At 40.9% G+C, this 17,539-nt stretch overlaps 1 protein-coding gene across 6 annotated transcripts in view; it reads left to right on the top strand.

Annotated features, from left to right (window-relative positions):
* CDC42BPA (CDC42 binding protein kinase alpha) overlaps nucleotides 1-17,539 on the top strand; it is a 153,627-nt gene that overhangs the window by 112,915 nt on the left and 23,173 nt on the right. For 3 of the 6 annotated variants that reach the window (XM_083434378.1, XM_083434383.1, XM_083434381.1), the window contains exons 22-31: nucleotides 2,669-2,707; nucleotides 5,972-6,091; nucleotides 8,491-8,571; nucleotides 9,607-9,712; nucleotides 9,998-10,134; nucleotides 13,473-13,612; nucleotides 14,225-14,306; nucleotides 15,309-15,525; nucleotides 16,080-16,142; nucleotides 16,829-17,422. In XM_083434378.1, coding sequence (XP_083290504.1) covers nucleotides 2,669-2,707; nucleotides 5,972-6,091; nucleotides 8,491-8,571; nucleotides 9,607-9,712; nucleotides 9,998-10,134; nucleotides 13,473-13,612; nucleotides 14,225-14,306; nucleotides 15,309-15,525; nucleotides 16,080-16,142; nucleotides 16,829-17,422 — 1,579 coding nt within the window. The remainder of the gene's footprint in view (nucleotides 1-2,668; nucleotides 2,708-5,971; nucleotides 6,092-8,490; nucleotides 8,572-9,606; nucleotides 9,713-9,997; nucleotides 10,135-13,472; nucleotides 13,613-14,224; nucleotides 14,307-15,308; nucleotides 15,526-16,079; nucleotides 16,143-16,828; nucleotides 17,423-17,539) is intronic. The other 3 variants (XM_083434379.1, XM_083434382.1, XM_083434380.1) reach the window with 2 other exon arrangements.

Below are 17,539 nucleotides of genomic sequence, written 5' to 3'. Positions count from 1 at the left end.
TCCCCTCCACCGCAAGGTGCAGGTGGTGGAAGATGAAGAAGGGGCTAGAATGATTCGATTATTTCCAGAATTAGAACTTGCATTTCACGAGGACCTTGCTGTTACATTCTCCATACTTCCCATATCATTCATGACCAGGAGTAGGTTTCTAGATTATCGTTGGTGACAGCAGCACAAGTTCACCAAGTTTGCTTTTTCAAAAGATGTGCATTTTGTCATTATTCCATAATTCAATACAATTAAATAAATAAAATTGGTTCAGTGCAGTTCAATGCAAGTATCAAAATATCTAGAATTAGAAAGATTCCTCACAAACGATTCCCCCTTCCCTAGTCAGATACCCACCAACTCAATAGTTCCTGGGTCTGTCAGTATGTCCATACACACATATACGGTCATACAGAGCCATCATCCTTCACTCTTGCCCTACAAATATATCACAGTAAGCAGAAGTCCTCAGACTGCTGATTTCATACTTTGGATACAGTAAGGTCAAATTCATTTAAGAAGGAAAAAAAGGAGGCTAGGAAGGTGTGCAGTAATCATTGAAGACTGTCCTTGGAATGAAAGTTACATTAATAGAAGAGTCCTGGGGTGTCTTGAGCTGAGATCCCCTCATTAGAAAGGGAAATTTAAACTAGCATAGATTTTTATAAATTTAAGATGCTTTCCATCATGTTCTATAAGAAAGAATAGTAGGGCAAGAAAAGTAAAATGTTTCTCAACCATCAGTAGGTTTATGATCATATTACAAAGTTTATGCTCCTATTGTAAAACTGCCAGATTATCCTTAACATTTTTAAGCAGTGCTAATTTTTAACAGTGACTGTCTTCATTTTGCCCCATCCACTCCAATATGATTCTATTAACAAGGATAGCAGGTAGCGTTAAGTTGCCCTCTATTATAGGATTTAAAAAATATGTTCTAAATGCTCTCTCTCTTTAAAAAAAAAAAAAAACAACTGTTGAAAGCAAAGTTCATAAATCTACCTGATTTGAAAATGCACCTTCTGGGGGGCTGGGTCTGCTTCTTTTGAGACTATGCCAGCATTTCCTCCTCCTCTGACACCTCGGACTGTGCCATGCTGCTCCCTCTCTCTGCCATCATTGAAGGGACCTCCCTGCCATTCAGTGGTCCAGCCTCCTCCCTCTGAGCCAAGGTGGAGGGAGCCTGCAAAACTCTGAGGAAGATTTTCAACAGAAGGGCCCAGTTCCAAGTTGAGGGCTCGAGTTGGAGAGCTCTGATTCATGGCCTCTTGCTTGCACTCATGGTCCTCACCAGAGTCCTCAGAGTGGGCCATGACACTTAGCTTCATGGCTTAGCAGGAATTTGAACCTCCTGCCCTACACCATCCTGACTCTCAGTAGCAATATAATATTTGAAAAAAAGATTATTTTATTTTATTTTTTATCATTAGACCATTGAAATGTTTTAATTTTTTTTATGGTTCAGTTTTCAGTTAGTTCCCCATATTACCTTTCTTTGCAAAGAATTGCTGCCTTGTCTTCCATAGGTGAGGAGCATCACCTGAGGAACGCAGAGCTGTTTCCCAGTAATTGCATACATCCTTGTGTATCCATCTTTCCTTCTTGATCAAGTTAAAATGAAAGCTTAGCAAAGAAGTTGGAAGGAACTGAAGTATTACCAGAGCCTGCCTTCCTTCCTTCCTACTTTACCAGTACCTTATGGCACATTTTTTTTTTGGGGGGGGGAAGGGGCAGAGTAGTTTGTATGCTGGCAGCCCTATCATTTACAGACTTGGCTTAGGGGACCCCTAAATGTGAATATACAGTCATGTGTCAAAAAACTTTCATTACTGGTAAGTAACGGTATTCTTTGTGTTCCTGAGTTGATTTCTTCTCACATGGAGTCAGATCATGCTCAGTCATTTCTATTGCCTTGCAGATGTAGTCTTGCCACAATGAACTTTCTATATAGCCTCTAGGTCAAGCCTACACAGCTGCTAAATGTAACCTATTCAGCTATATATCACTGGCCACTGAGAAACCTGGAAGGCCTTAAATTGCAAAACTGTGGGATTGCCAAGACATAGCAAGCCATAATGTATAGTTAATTTAGCAGGTCACAAATTATTCAAACCTATGCCAAATGACCTTTTTATCAGTCTGAGTTGAAAGACTTTGAGCATTTCTAGGGATTTGAGCACTTATTAGGAGAGGTTCGTAGCTGCATTGTAAGCAGAACACTTTTGGCGCTCACATGAAGATCATGATTTGCTTTGGGGAGAAGTTCTCTCAATGACAGTAGTGGAGAGGAATTGCATCACAGAGGAAAGGGGTTAAATTGCCTCTCTCTGCCTGATAAAAACCTGATAATTATCACTCTTCCCCAGCTGATGTTATTCACCTTTTTAAAAAAAGTCATGTTAAATACAAAGATGCCTTTAACTAACTTTCTGTTTAGTTTGGCCCTTAAAATAGTTGTGAGAGAGGTGGCTGTTATGAACATGCAAGTTTGCAAAATTGTTCTCCTGTATTTAGTTCTTTTGGTTTCCTTTTAAAAAAGAATTCCCTATTACATGTCTCTGTCCTCACAATTCAAAGTATTGTACATATTACTGTATGTGTCTTGTGATGGAAATTTGGATCTGGATTATGTGCCTTTCTGTTTCGTTCTGTTAACAGTCTCCTCCTTTCTCTGTTAAAGCGCTCTCCTTCCTGTATTCCAGCTCACAAAGGCAGACGTGTAAGAGGATGTCTTGCTGTGTGTGGCCTTTTAGTTTTGCCTATGATGCACATGCTTTTTCCTTTGTTTAATGTAGACCATTTTTGTTGATGCTGTTTATGCCATGCATATTTATACTGCTGCTTGTCTTGTGCTACTGCTGCTCCTATACTTTCATTGCATTCAATACTGTTTAAGTAAAAGTTCTGGAGAATGTGTGTGGCGTTTTCGTTTTTGTAATGTTGCACTCTTGGCACTCGAATCTCACAGAAACAAAAGATGACGGCAAACTGGAGTCGTTAAAACTAATTAGGTTGCAGTGCATGATTATAAACAGAATTAAAACCCACTTCTTCGTCTGCCTTGCTTCCTGTAGGAAACACCGGTAGCAAGACAAGATAATACAGAAGTTTTTGCCTTGGTAGATTAATTTGATTTATTCTTTTCTAAATAAGGAGACACTGAACTTAAAATTAGTAATCAATTTCAGTTATTCTTACTATTGCTGTGATTCTGTCCTAAACACAATGGGCCCTACCTGAGAGCAAGCAGAACGGTGCCTCGCCCAGCTTATTGTCAAGGAAACTAATGCTGTTTTCAGTTTTAGTTGTCTGTTTATTGGGCTGAAAAAAACACAACCGTGACCTAGTCTAGAAGCCAATTCACACAACCTAACATTCCTGCATAGTGCCTCTTCGATCCCTTCCGACTCAACAGTTTGAACAGGTGACAAGCACTATGCAACTTGAGAAAACTGATAATTGGATAGGAAGTGTGTGTTTTCAGTACAGGACACTGCACACACCTACATTAGGTCCCTCTTTGATGAGGGACTTCTTCACCCAGTAACCTTTTGCTCTCAGATTAGGGTGTATCAATGCATGAATAGCTGAAGGCCAATTACTAGATCTATGAGTGTAATGGTACTTTCTAGACTGTGTTGAAAGCTCTGGTTATTTGAACAATGTACATAGAAGGTGCAAGCAGCATGTGCAAACCAGTTTTTTGCATTTCCCTTGTCCTTTATTTGGGAGGAGGAATGAAGGAAAGCACCAATTTTGGGGTGGGGGGCTTATATATGTGCAAATCCTCCGATTATATTTCCTCCATGCTGACACATAGATAAGGCATATGATATTGTGAGGCTTTGCCAAAGTATGTATGCAGCAGGCTTCCCTGGGAACAGTGTCAGGCACAGCCCTCAGAGGAGATGGGAAGAGCTTCAACAATTCCTCCAATAGATGTTCAGTATTTACAAGCAATATTTTCAAAAAATGTAGAAATAAAGCCTTCTTTAGTACAGTAATCTATAAAGAAAATATAATTCCTGATATTCAGAGAGGAGTGCATTTTTTAAAAAATGCTGAGCATAGAAAAGAATTTCTGCCGTTGATTGCTGCACTGCTTGAAACAGTTTATATGTATCAAGCTGGCGTATTGTTTAGCATTTGGTTGCTTGTAGTATTCTGAACTTGGAGTTCCCATCTTTCTTAAAAGAACTAAACAGCGGTTTGTGTCACAGTTGCTGCTTTGCCCAGTGTAAACACATGTAAAAAAAGAATAGAAAAGGCAAACCAGACATTAAGATTGCCCATGCAGCTGTTATCTACTAATACCTTTTAAGGGGCAAATGGGTAGGGAAGCTTTTAATGTTTGACACACTATTGTTTTTTAATATTTTGTTGGAAGCTACGAAGAGTGGCTGGGGAGGGTATTATTAATAATAAGAATAAGAATAATAATCATAATAAATATACAGCCCAGATGTGTCCTCTATAGTAATTAAAATAGTTTAATTTTTGTGCTCTCTGGGACAACACAATCTCCCAACAGTTTTGTAAAACACAATAGTGAATTGCATTACAAATAAAAATATTCTAAGATGTTGGGTTTTCCAAAATGGCAGGGCAGGTTGGGGGAGCTGGTAACTAATGAGAAAGTTGTAAAGGTAAAGGTACCCCTGACCATTAGGCCCAGGCGCGGACAACTCTGGGGTTGCGTACTCATCTTGCTCCATAGGCTGAGGGAGCCGGCGTTTGTCTGCAGACAGTTTTTCCGGGTCATGTGGTCAGCATGACTAAGCCACTTCTGACGAACCAGAGCAGCGCACAGAAACGCCGTTTACCTTCCCGCCTCAGCGTTACCTATTTATCTACTTGTACTTTACGTGCTTTCGAACTGCTAGGTTGGCAGGAGCAGGGACCGAGCAACGGGAGCTCACCCCCTCACAATGAGTTGAACCACCAACCTTCTGATCGGGAAGCCCTAGGCTCTGTTGGTTAAGACCACAGCACCACCCGCGTCCCATATGAGAAAGTTGTAGTTCAACTAAATAAAGGAATTAGATTTTTAATTAAAACTGCCTTCCCTCAAATATATTTTCAAGGAAGCAAACCCATGTCTAGTATAGCAGTGTAAGAAAATATGTAGACTTAGCCCATTGTGTTTAATATAATCTTTAACATGAATATAGACAGAACAAGATGAAATCAAATATTGCATAACACCTAAACCATCAAACAATTTCTAATTACAGTAACCAAAAAAATTGAAATTAGAAAATGTAGATCAAGGCATCACTGCAGAACGGAATCTTTTTCTATTATTTTGCTTCTGATATTCACCCTTTATGAGATTCTTTTATTAGGCAAAATATATTCTAGCTTCTTTTGCTTAGCGTTGAAAACTTCAGACTACTGCAAATCAAACAAAAACGTATAACTCAGCAGTTATAGTATGCTTGTACAAAATACTTTCATATGTCATGATGGGCAATTTCTTGTTGATAATCATCATAATGTATTGTTATGCTTAATTCATTGGTATGGTTCCTTAATGATCAAGATTTAAATTAACAGTGGGGAAGCACCTTAACATATTTTTTTTGCTATCCATTGCAATTCATAAAAGAACCCAAAATTCAGGGGTTTTAAATTAAAGAATAAGACAGTCTGGGTGACTCACAAGCATTATTATAGGCTTAACTTTATGTAAATTGATTATCCTATCCAACTGCCAACAAACAAATGCTTAGAGTGGACTTTACTGATCCCTCACAAGCCAGATAAACTGATGTTATGCTGCCATTGCAGGCAGGTAACCTAGCTCAAACATTTACAAATTGAGCGGCAAATTATTATTTATTTCTTTTAAAAATTTTGCTCCCCGATTTGCATTTCTATGTTTTTGAGAAAATTAGTGCATAATAAAAAAGTGGCTTTTAATTTTCTTCCCCTCCCCCTTCCCTTCCTTTTGCTTGTTTCTTTTCCTTGGTTGTTTCTCTAGATTGATTCTGTTGAAAATTTTACCTTATCTAATACGCCTTCGCGGGATGAAGATATCAAGTGTCACCTTCATTCAAGATCTAGGTCCCCTTCCACAGCTAGTGACATTGAACCAATTGAGGTACTCTCTCATTTGCTTAAGATTCGTCTGTCCCACACCACAGTGTTAGAGAGGTTCGGAATGAATTAGGAGGCAAAATAGCCCTGAATAGTGTTTGATTTAAATTAGACTTAAAAACTATATCCAAGGACCAGTTCACATGCAGTTGTTTAGATGTGGGTTGCTGTACCTGTAAATGTAAAAAGAATGCAGCACACACTTCTACAGTGGTACCTCGGTTTAAGAACAGTGCTGTTTACTATTCGGTTTACGAACTCCACAAAACCGGAAGCAGTGTCCTGGTTTGCGAACTCTACCTTGGTCTAAGAATGGAAGCCAAATGGTGGAAGGGCACCTGTGGCAGGAGGGCTCATTAGGGAAAGCACACCTCAGTTTAAGAATGGTTTCGGTTTAAGAATAGACTTCCGGAACAGATTAAGTTTATAAACCGAGGTATCACTGTACATTGTACAAAACACAATAATTAGGCTGTGAGGATTGGATCCGGATCCCTGTTGAATATACACTTCCAGGCAAACTTGGGTTTGCAGCCATCTTAATAATGCGTGAAATTGCCATAAGAAAGCAAGTAGCAGGTGGGAAATGGTACCAGCGAGGTTTGGTAAGGTGAGTGCTCTCGCTGCTTCCTTTCAGATATTCAACTGCACCTAGGATTGAGTGCTGCTTTGTTCATTTTGCATCTATTTGCTGCTGCTTCCTTCTTTTCTGGGCTGCTGAACCTTGCCAAATAATCTTTGCAATATTTTCTTGGGGTGTTCCTTTGGGGGCGCATCTGAACCCATTATATTACATTATTCCTCTGGAAACCTACAACCATGTTCTACACTTAGGCCAGAATCCAAAGGCCTATGGGGGTTTTATAACCATAAGCAGACTCCTATGCTGGGTGGCAAAAGTATTTTTGAAACTTATAGACATTTTGGAAAGAATTCATGATACATCATAGTTGCATGGAGATGGCATCAGGTTTAAAGGGAAAGGAAAAAAATTGTGGGTTGCTCAAACCCCTTCCATGAACCAAAGTGGCTGTTTATTGGCCTTATATTCCTAGACTATGTTTCTATTTTGGTTGAAATTACTTGGGCTTTTAATGTTCATACAACATCTCTGCAACTGACAAATACTCTTGCTATTCCAAAAAATAAAAAATCATTCTTCCTTGCATTTTTTGACTTTCAAATGCCACTAAGCCTTTCAAATAAGGGAGGGATTGCTAAGGTTTGGCCTTCCAAATGTTGTTGAACTGCAGCGCCTATCATCCCTGAACATTGGCTGTGCTGGCTGGAGCAGATGGGAGTTGGGAGTCCAACAACATCTGGAGGGCCACAGGTGGCCATACCAAAACCTGCACCCCTGAAATTAGGGGTGCAGGTTTTCCCCCCTATTCTTAACTGCAAACTTAAGCATGGTTATAGATAAGTTCAGTGGAACTTACTCCCAGGTAAGTGTCCATACCAATGTGGCCATAATTCCCCTTTTGTTACAAACTGATCGGATGCTGTCAAACTACCATTAAGATTGCTTAACCAGTTTATAAAAAGCATTAGTGCCTCAGCTATCCCGCTTATTTGTTGAAATATGCTGCAAAAAACCTCATCTTCCCCCCACACAATCTTTTTCTTTTCAAAAGCCATTATCATTAGTCACACTTTGCTAAACTCTTCTGCCACTCCTACAAGGGCATTTGCATCAAGATGCTTTAGGTAGATTTTTTGCAATGCAACTGGCCTTCATTTTTGGTAGTTAGCAGTTACATTTCTGGTACAACTATGAATTCACTATTGATGCAGAGGTGTTCTACTTCATTTAATTGGTAGCATGTTAGCTTGGGGGGGGGGCATTTCCTTAGAATATCCATCTCCCTGCATTGACCTCTAACAAACCACATGCATCACAGATGTCATATTCTGATAAAATGAGACACTTTTTACTGGTGTGTATCCAAAAGAATAATTCCCAAAATTGCTTTATGGATGCAAAATAACACAGCTGTCCCAAATCATAGGAAGCTAGCATACTGGAATTCACATTATTGATTTACAAAACCAAAGGAAAGAAAGATTATACATTTTTGTTGTTGCTGTAAGGTGAAAGTTTTACATTTGTGAATTATCTTTGCTAAATCACTGAGCATTGGGAGTTTATCCATTGAAACACATCATTAAGTACAATGCATTTGTCACTTGTCAGCATAGCTATCCTCAAGGTTGTAAAGGAGAACTTAAAAGATGTTTAAATATTTTGCTAGGCAGCAAGGTGATGAGCATGTTACTTGTACAATCATTCATTTATTTGCCTCCTTTAGTTCTTGTGCTCTTTTTGCTGAAGTTTGTTTGTGAAAGGCCTTTTAATGGTGTGCTTTTTTCACCTTAAGTAATTCTCAATATATATATGTTCAGGTTTCAGATCATCCTCTGCGTCCGGTTCACACACCAACCATGAGGTCACCATATATTGGTTCAGGACTCTCTGTGCCAAAGGTACCATAAGAAATTCTTGCAACAATTAACAGCAGTATTATTGTTATTAATCATAATCATTGTAACAATCATTCAGAGAGCCAGTGTGGTGTAGTGGTTAAGAGCGGTAGTCTCGTAATCTGGTGAACCGGGTTCGCGTCTCCTCTCCTCCACATGCAGCTGCTGGGTGACCTTAGGCTAGTCACACTTCTCTGAGGTTTGTCAGCCCCACTTACCTCACAGAGTGTTTGTTGTGGGGGAGGAAGGGAAAGGAGAATGTTAGCCGCTTTGAGACTCCTGAAGGGGAGTGAAAGGCAGGATATCAAATCCAAACTCCTCCTCCTTCTCCTCCTCCTCTTCTTCTTCTTCTTCTTCATTGAAGCCCTTCCCATGTAGTTTCCTGGGGATGTTTATGAATCATCTGGTTCACAACACAGATATCATCACTTTAATGTGATGAGAAAAGTGTGTTTATTTATCACCAAATGGTCTTCATAGCTAAGGGAAGCAAAACTTCACAATTTTGGTTCTGTGCAATCTTACCTTAGATATTTGACCATTGAGATTGCAGAGCTGTCTGTCTCTTAACAGAAAATAAATAAACATCAGTATCTTTAAACGCAGGATGACTCTTTCACCTGTTTCATTTCTGTATATTCATCTGCTTATACAAAAGAGGGTTTTCTTTAATATTTCTTTTTTTCTTTTTGTTAATGCACAGATGCTTAATAGTACTTTGCATTTATGATTTTAACTTTGATAGTGTGTCCCTTTCAAAGAGACAGCTGACATGACTGCTGAGACATGGGTCAGCTTTCTTTAGACTGCCAATTTTATTCTCTGAACAGTAATCAATAATGCTTTGGCTATTTTTAGACATGGGAACAGTCTGGAATTTGTATTACTAAACAAAAAACAAAAACAAAAAACCTCCTGGTTTTTATCAGCACAGCAAACCAGGCCATTTATTTAACACACAGCATTTGTATTTAAGAGTAATTTTTGGAGAGCAAAGTACCTATCATCTAAGCTTTTTCTGTTTTCATTATTCCACAGCCAAAGGCCCATCAGTTTGTAGTGAAATCCTTTAATACCCCTACCAAATGCAACCAGTGCACATCTTTGATGGTTGGCTTAATAAGACAGGGCTGTACCTGTGAAGGTAAGATTGACTTACCATCTTATCTACCAAATTATCATTTCATTGTACAGTATTATTCTGTTGATTATTAAATTTTTGGAAGCAAGCACAGTCCAAACCAGTTTGAAAAAGACTATTTACTTGTTTTCTTTAGTTTTGGAACTTATCCAAACTCAGATATTGCAAAAGTAACTAACAAGATTGACATGAGAAATGTTAATAACTTTCATACGTTACTAGATTAATCTGTTACATATTCAATAATGAGAAATGCATATTTTGATTGAATTCTATATTTTCTCCCAGTGTGTGGATTTTCATGCCATGTGACCTGTGCAGACAAGGCACCAGCAGTGTGTCCAATTCCACCTGAACAGACAAAGGGCCCTTTGGGTATTGACCCACAGAAAGGCATAGGAACGGCTTATGAAGGCCATGTCCGAGTAAGTATAGGAACACTGAATGTCATGGTCTGATTGTAGTTTTCTTACAATAATTTATAATGCAGCATCGAACAATTTGTTTTATATTGGAATGACGATCATCTTGGCTTTTCATTTTCTATATAATATTTTTTTCTGAGTGTGTGAATAAGAAAAGAACTACTCTGTTCTAAACTTTACCATCCCCACATTTTTATTGCATATTATTACTTCAAGCTAAGTATAATGCTCACTAAACATTTCTGCAGCTGTCCAAATTATAGGAGGCCATATTCACAGGAGTGGATTATGCTGGTGTAATATACCCTATTCCAGACTGCTTTCAGGAGTGGGGCTACTGCCAACCAAGCCAGGCTGGGCCTGACAGAGAGAAAACAAGCCTTTATAAAATAGAGTTTGGCACACGACCAGCAAAAAGTGTGGTGTAACTTTCCCTGGGTTTCTAGGTGATGTGACTGAGCTGAAAAAAATTGCAGTAGGGCATCTTTTCAAAGAGGCTTGCCCTTCTGAATGAAAGCGTGGAGGTTTCCTCAGACATTTGACTCATGTAAAAAGATGCACACTAATAATAATAATAATAATAATTTATTTATACCCCGCCTTCCCCAGCCAAGGCCGGGCTCAGAGCGGCTTACAAGCAATAATAAAAACAAGTTAAATGATTACAACTTAAAAACAAAATTAAAATACATCATTAAAATAATGAAACATTAAAATATTAAAATGTAGCCTCATCGCAGGAGGAGAAGGAAAGGAAAAAAGAGAGGGAGGGAATCAAATTGGCTCCAAGCCAAAGGTCAGGCGGAACAACTCTGTCTTACAGGCCCTGCGGAAAGAAATCAGATCCTGCAGGGCCCTGGTCTCATGAGGCAGAGCGTTCCACCAGGCTGGAGCCAGAGTTGAAAAGGCCCTGGCTCTGGTTGAAGCCAATCTAACTTCTTTAGGGCCTGGGACCACTAGGGTGTTGCTATTTATGGACCCTGAGGCTCTCCGTGGGGCAAACCGGGAGAGGCGGTCCCGTAGGTACGAGGGTCCTAGGCCATGAAGGGCTTTAAAGGTCAAAAGCAGCACTTTAAATCTGACCCTGTACTCGACTGGGAGCCAGTGCAGTTTAAAAAGCACTGGGTGAATATGCTCCCATGGCAGAGACCCCGTGAGGAGCCTCGCTGCAGCATTCTGTACCCGCTGGAGTTTCTGGGTCAGCTTCAAGGGCAGCCCCGCGTAGAGCGAATTACAGTAGTCAAGCCTGGAGATGACCGTCGCATGGATCACTGTGGTCAGGTCGGGGTGGGAAAGGTAAGGGACCAACTGCTTGATGCGGCGAAGGTGGAAAAATGTCGCCTTGGCTGTTGCTGTAACTTGCACCTCCATGGAAAGGGGGGCGTCAAGGATTACACCCAAACTCTTAACGGAAGGCAATGGCACTAATTGGGCCGCCACAAGAGAAGGGAGGTGGTCCTTCATCCCCATGCCATCCCGACCCAGCCATAGGACCTCTGTCTTCGAAGGATTTAGTTTCAATCGGCTCCCACGAAACCATCCAGCCACAGCTTCCAAGCATCTGGTCAGTGTGTTCGGGCCGAGTCGGTGTGGCCATCCATCAGCAGATAGAGCTGAGTGTCATCAGCATATTGGTGACAGCCCAATATGGGCAAGGGGGCGCATAAAGATGTTAAAAAGCATCGGGGAGAGAATTGCGCCCTGCAGCACTCCACACACCAAGGAATGGCGCAATGACATTTCTCTCCCTAGTGCCACCCTCTGTCCCCGACCAGAGATAAAAGAGCACAGCCAGTTACGGGCTATGCCCTGTATCCCCACGTCTGCGAGGCTGTGGTCCAGAAGATCATGATCAACCATGTCAAAGGCTGCTGACAAATCTAAAAGGATCAGCAGTCCTGACCCGCCTCGATCCAGCTGTCTACGAAGATCATCTGTTAGGGCAACCAGAGCCGTCTCAGTCCCAAAACCAGGACGGAAACCGGACTGAAATGGATCTAAAGCCGATGTTTCCTCCAGAAACCTACCAAGCTGTTCAGCAACCTCTCTCTCAATTACCTTACCCAGATATGGAAGATTTGAAACTGGACGGTAATTGGATAGGTCTAAGGGATCTAATGAAGTTTTCTTTAAGAGTGGACACACTACTGCTTCCTTCAGTTCCCCTGGGAATGTCCCCGTGTCAAGGGACAAATTGATAATTTCAACCAGGGGGGTCCGCACAACATCTGGACACTCCCTAATCAGCCAAGATGGGCACGGATCCAGGAGGCAGGTGGTGGGCCTACCAACTTGGAGGAATCTATCCACATCAGCAGGGAGTATCCGATCGAAATGGTCCAACACTGGACCTGAAGTCAGTTGAGGGGCCTCCAGTTCAGTCACTGTATCTAAATTGGCAGGGAGGTCACGGCGGAGCAACAGGACTTTCTCCGCAAAAAAGCTCGCAAATGCCTCACAGCTGTGGGTCGAATTTGTACTTAAATTTGGTTGTCCTCCTAAGGACGTTATTGACCTAATTATTCTAAAAAGTTGTGCCGGGCGAGAGCTAGCGGATGCAATAGAAGCTGCAAAGTAAGATTTCTTAGCAGCTTTCATAGCCATCTCATAGGCTTTCATAAGCGTCCTATAAGTTGTTCTTGAGGCTCCGTCACAAGTCCGTCGCCATACTCGCTCTAGCCGTCTGAGATCCCGCTTCATTTTCCGGAGCTCCTCAGTAAACCAAGGGGCCCGGTTTCGACGGGGTCGCAGAGGGCGCTTAGGCTCAATCTCATCAATGGCTGCCAAGAGCCAGTTATTCCAGTCCTCAACAAGGTCATCTAATGAGTCGCCAGGAGGAGCAGGGTCCCGTAAGGCTTGTCAGAATCTATCAGGATCCACCTGTTTTCGCGGATGAGCCCAAATAGGTTCGCCACCCGAGCAGGGGAGGAACGGGAAGTCAATCTTGGCTTTCAGAGCATAGTGATCAGACCATGGCACTTCCACAGGGGGGAGCATGATCACATCTATGCCAGCCCCAAAGATCAGATCCACTACAAACCTATTCTGATTTGACTGCCGTGGTATTTCCCAAAGGAACTGCAGAAGCTGCAGTTCTGAGAAAGGGCAAAGGATCTCTAACAAAGAATTCTCAGCGACCTCATAGAATTTCTTGTAGAAAGCCACAGTAATTAAACCCATTTGGTTTTGCAATGCAGGCATGCTCTTGAATGACCTGCTGGTTATACATTGAGAATATACAGGGCATTTCTAATAACTAATTAATGGAATGATTTATTTATTCATTTTTACATTTCTTTCTTTACATTTGAATATCAGTACCATTAATTTTGTTACAGGTTCCAAAACCAGCTGGAGTGAAGAAAGGCTGGCAAAGAGCACTGTCTGTTGTCTGTGACTTCAAGCTCTTCCTTTATGATATTGCAGAAGGAAAAGCATCCCAGCCCAGTGTGGTAGTGAGTCAGGTTCTTGATATGAGGTAGGAAGTGTCTTTTTTTTTTTTTAATGTAAGAGACTGCAAGTGCTGCCAGTTAAAATTCACACTGTAGAGAATTCAATCTATGGAAGCTTCCACTTCTAAGAAATAACTCTTCTTCTTCACCAATCCTTTATTAGGCATTACGAATATAGGCCATCATAAAACATCCATATGTAAAATTTAAAATATATATATACAAAAATATGTAAGAACAAGGATTTTCATTGGAGTTTCTTCCTACTAAATAGTGCCCTTCGCCACTCTAAGAGACACTATTGACAAAACCTGCAGTTACTTCCAGGTTAATGTCAGACAGATAGAATCTGATATTTTCATTGTGCCATGATGTTAGACTACCCCAAAAAAAGCATATAGCAGATGTTTGTGTAGAAAAGATTATATTCTACAGAAATAACATAAAAATAAAAGAAATGAAATTCGTTGTCATTCTCCTCCTAAATGACTTGAGGTTACCTTTTCAAGATAAAAAGCACTTTGTGTTGATATGCACTTCCACTATTATTTGAATAGATACTGTTCAAAAGTTAATTATAAAAGAAGTGCACGTCAGTTTGCTGATAAACATTTTTTGCATTGTTGTTTTTCAAAAAGGGATGAAGAATTCTCAGTGAGTTCTGTCTTGGCTTCTGATGTCATCCATGCAAATAGAAAAGATATTCCTTGTATCTTTAGAGTAAGTAATACATGTTAAAGTTGAAATCTGTTGCTTGTAAGTACAGTGGAGCCAATACTGTTATTTAATTTTTGTTTCCATTTCCCTTATTATCAAAAATACCTGCATCGTTCTTTGTGGTTTCAAGTGCTCCTTGAAATTTCATGTCTTTTTCATCCAAACCCTGGACACTAGGAGGAAGTATGAAAATGTCACAACATACTAATTTGTAATGGTCTATGAAATGGTACTGTCCCTGAGCTAGTCTGAAGGGAACAAACATTTAACTTAGAATAAATGGAAAGTTTTGCCTGATAGTTATTGGCTAATTTTTTTCAATTAGATTTTTATCCCAGCAAATTTTGCCACTAGAAGCTCAGTATGTTCTCACGGATAGAAGAGAATGAGGGAGGTAATTTTGCTTGCCTTTACCTTCCCTCTGCTGTCCCAGGTACCACCTTCCACACTATTCCAAAGGATATTCAGACCATACGAAGCAGATTTTTGGGTGGCATAGGGGGCTGCTGGGGGGGGTAGAGAGAGAGAAACAAAAATTGCCTGTCTCATCAGCAAGATGCCTCCACTGTAACAAAAGACTTTCTTAGAAAACAGGACTACTTCCATTCATGGGAGGCAAAATCTGGATCTAATCCATGGTTGTGCCCTTCCCATTTTTGCCTTGCAACAACCCTGTGAGATAAGCCAAGTTGAGAGAGGCTGGCTGAGCCAGGATCAGCCAGTGAGATTCAACACTACTTGAGCAGAGATTTGAACTTCCCAAAACACTCTATATGCAATGCCACACTAACTCTCGCTAGTTCACCTTGAAATGTGTCTGTAATGCTGGGTTCCTCAACTGATCAACTATAAGCAAGGCACAGATTGTACTCAACAGATCATAAATGTCAAGGCATCTGTTTTTCTTTGCATTGGTTTATTTTGAATATTTATCTCCTTCCTCCCTACCTCATGTGTGCCGTCTTTTACATTGCACAAAAACACACACGTCTTTAACTTTTCCAGGTTACAGCTTCCCAGCTATCAGCATGCAGTAACAAGTGTTCAATCCTGATCCTAGCTGACAGCGAGAATGAAAAGAGCAAGTGGGTAGGAGTCCTAAATGAACTGCACAGGATTTTAAAGAAGAACAAACTCAAAGATCGCTCAGTCTATGTTCCCAAAGAGGCCTATGACAGCACCTTGCCCCTCATTAAAACCACCCAGGCGGCAGCAATCATAGGTATGTGCTTGATAACCCCACAATAATACTTGACTCTACCTTAATGGAAGTTGGGTGGGTGCTTTCCCCCCACCCCTTTCTTTTTTGCTATGCCAGCTAGTACAGCAGAGTAGGCCAGATCCCAGATCCCTTTCCAGAAAATGGTCTGGCTTAGGATCCAATGGATAAATCCCCACTCCCTCAGAAGAAATTGCCTGTTTCATGGCACGCCACCAGCAATAGTTTCTCACCTGCCTGTTCTTTCAGTGGGCCCAGCGGGAACCTCAACAGCCACAGATCCCACCCTATATAGAGGGACACCTGCACTTAATCCTAACCCTCTATAGCAGCACTGCTGTGGGTTCTAAGTATGCTTACAGTGTTTTTATTACACTAGGAAGTTGGGAAAAAAATTGTTTTTAATTCTTAAAAGTGATATATGGAAGTGAATGGTAAGTATTCTTTTCTAATCATTAGCCTGTTGATCTAATTAGCATTTGTCTTCCTTATTAGCCATGTGCCTCCAATTGGACTTCCTCCCCACCCACCCTCTTCTTTTCTTTTAACTGCTGCAGATCACGAAAGAATAGCTCTGGGCAATGAAGAAGGGTTATTTGTGGTTCATGTCACCAAGGATGGTAAGGGAACATGGCTTATGTTTGAAATGTCGGGGGTTGAAATAATAAACTGCACATTTTGTTCTGTCAGCTCCTTCTAGTGCCGTCTTTTATTAGTTCATGATTATGAAGTTGACAAGTCAAACTGTTCTCAGTTCTTTCCGCCTACCAAGAAAGCCTTTCAATCTGTGCTGTGTTGGCGGACTAGAACCCAGACTCAATAACTAGTTCCTGAATTGGGATAAATAAGATTAACGTTCTCCATGGCTACCGACAAATGCCAGGGATGAAGCTTCACCCCATGGGTCCTCAGAATGCAGCATCTCTCTGCATTAGGGTTCTGGCCTGTGACAAGATTACCCATGAGGGAATGCAGGCTCACAACTTTTTCTTTTCTTTTTTTTTAAAGATTCCCTACGTCTTGATTATGGCAAGTGAGGCATAACATATCCCAGCAATAAGGATTGAAGCAGAAAATTATTGTTAAAGCCATAAGAAATAAGTTGTAAGAAAAAGGTTGCTGAAAGATGAGACTATGGTGGCTTGAGAAAAACACCATGTCTGTCTTCATACAGTTCCAGCAAAATGAGAGGGAGAAATAAAAAACACAAGCAATAGTTTGCATTGGGGCTTTAGCACAAGATAAAATTTCAAAGGAAGAACTGCTTGTTTGCATGGGTACTAACTTAAGTGTTTAATTTTTGCAGAGATCATTCGTGTCGGTGACAATAAGAAAGTGCATCAGATTGAGCTCATCCCCAATGAGCAGCTAATTGCAGTGATCTCAGGACGAAACCGTCATGTACGGCTATTCCCTATGACAGCCCTGGACGGACGAGAGACTGATTTTTATAAACTGGCAGAGACTAAAGGTTGCCAGACAATAGTTTCTGGGCAAGTGCGCCATGGAGCCCTTACCTGCCTGTGTGTGGCAATGAAAAGGCAGGTCCTCTGCTATGAACTAAATCACAGCAAGACACGTCACAAAAAGATTAAAGAAATCCAAGTGGCTGGGAATGTCCAGTGGATGGCAATCTTTAGTGAGCGGCTCTGTGTGGGCTACCAGTCAGGATTCTTAAAATACCCTTTGCATGGAGAAGGAAACCCACATAGTTTGCTTCACCCAGATGATCACACACTGTCGTTCATTGCACAGCAACCAACTGATGCCATCTGTGCAGTTGAGATCTCGAATAAGGAATACCTGCTGTGTTTTAGCAGCGTGGGGGTTTATGTGGACTGCCAAGGTCGAAGATCAAGGCAACAGGAACTGATGTGGCCTGCAACTCCTTCCTCTTCCTGTAAGTTCCTTTCATTATGTTAGTTCAAAGTAGCCTCATTTCTCTTCCTGGTTTGAGAGAACACATGCAACATTGGGATAATATTCAGGTAGTTACTCCCTTCTTTTTCTGTAAGAT

Source organism: Podarcis tiliguerta (assembly GCF_965153285.1).
Source record: "Podarcis tiliguerta genome assembly, chromosome: 3".
Taxonomy (NCBI): Eukaryota; Metazoa; Chordata; class Lepidosauria; order Squamata; family Lacertidae; genus Podarcis; species Podarcis tiliguerta.
This window is presented reverse-complemented; position numbering and strand designations above follow the sequence as displayed.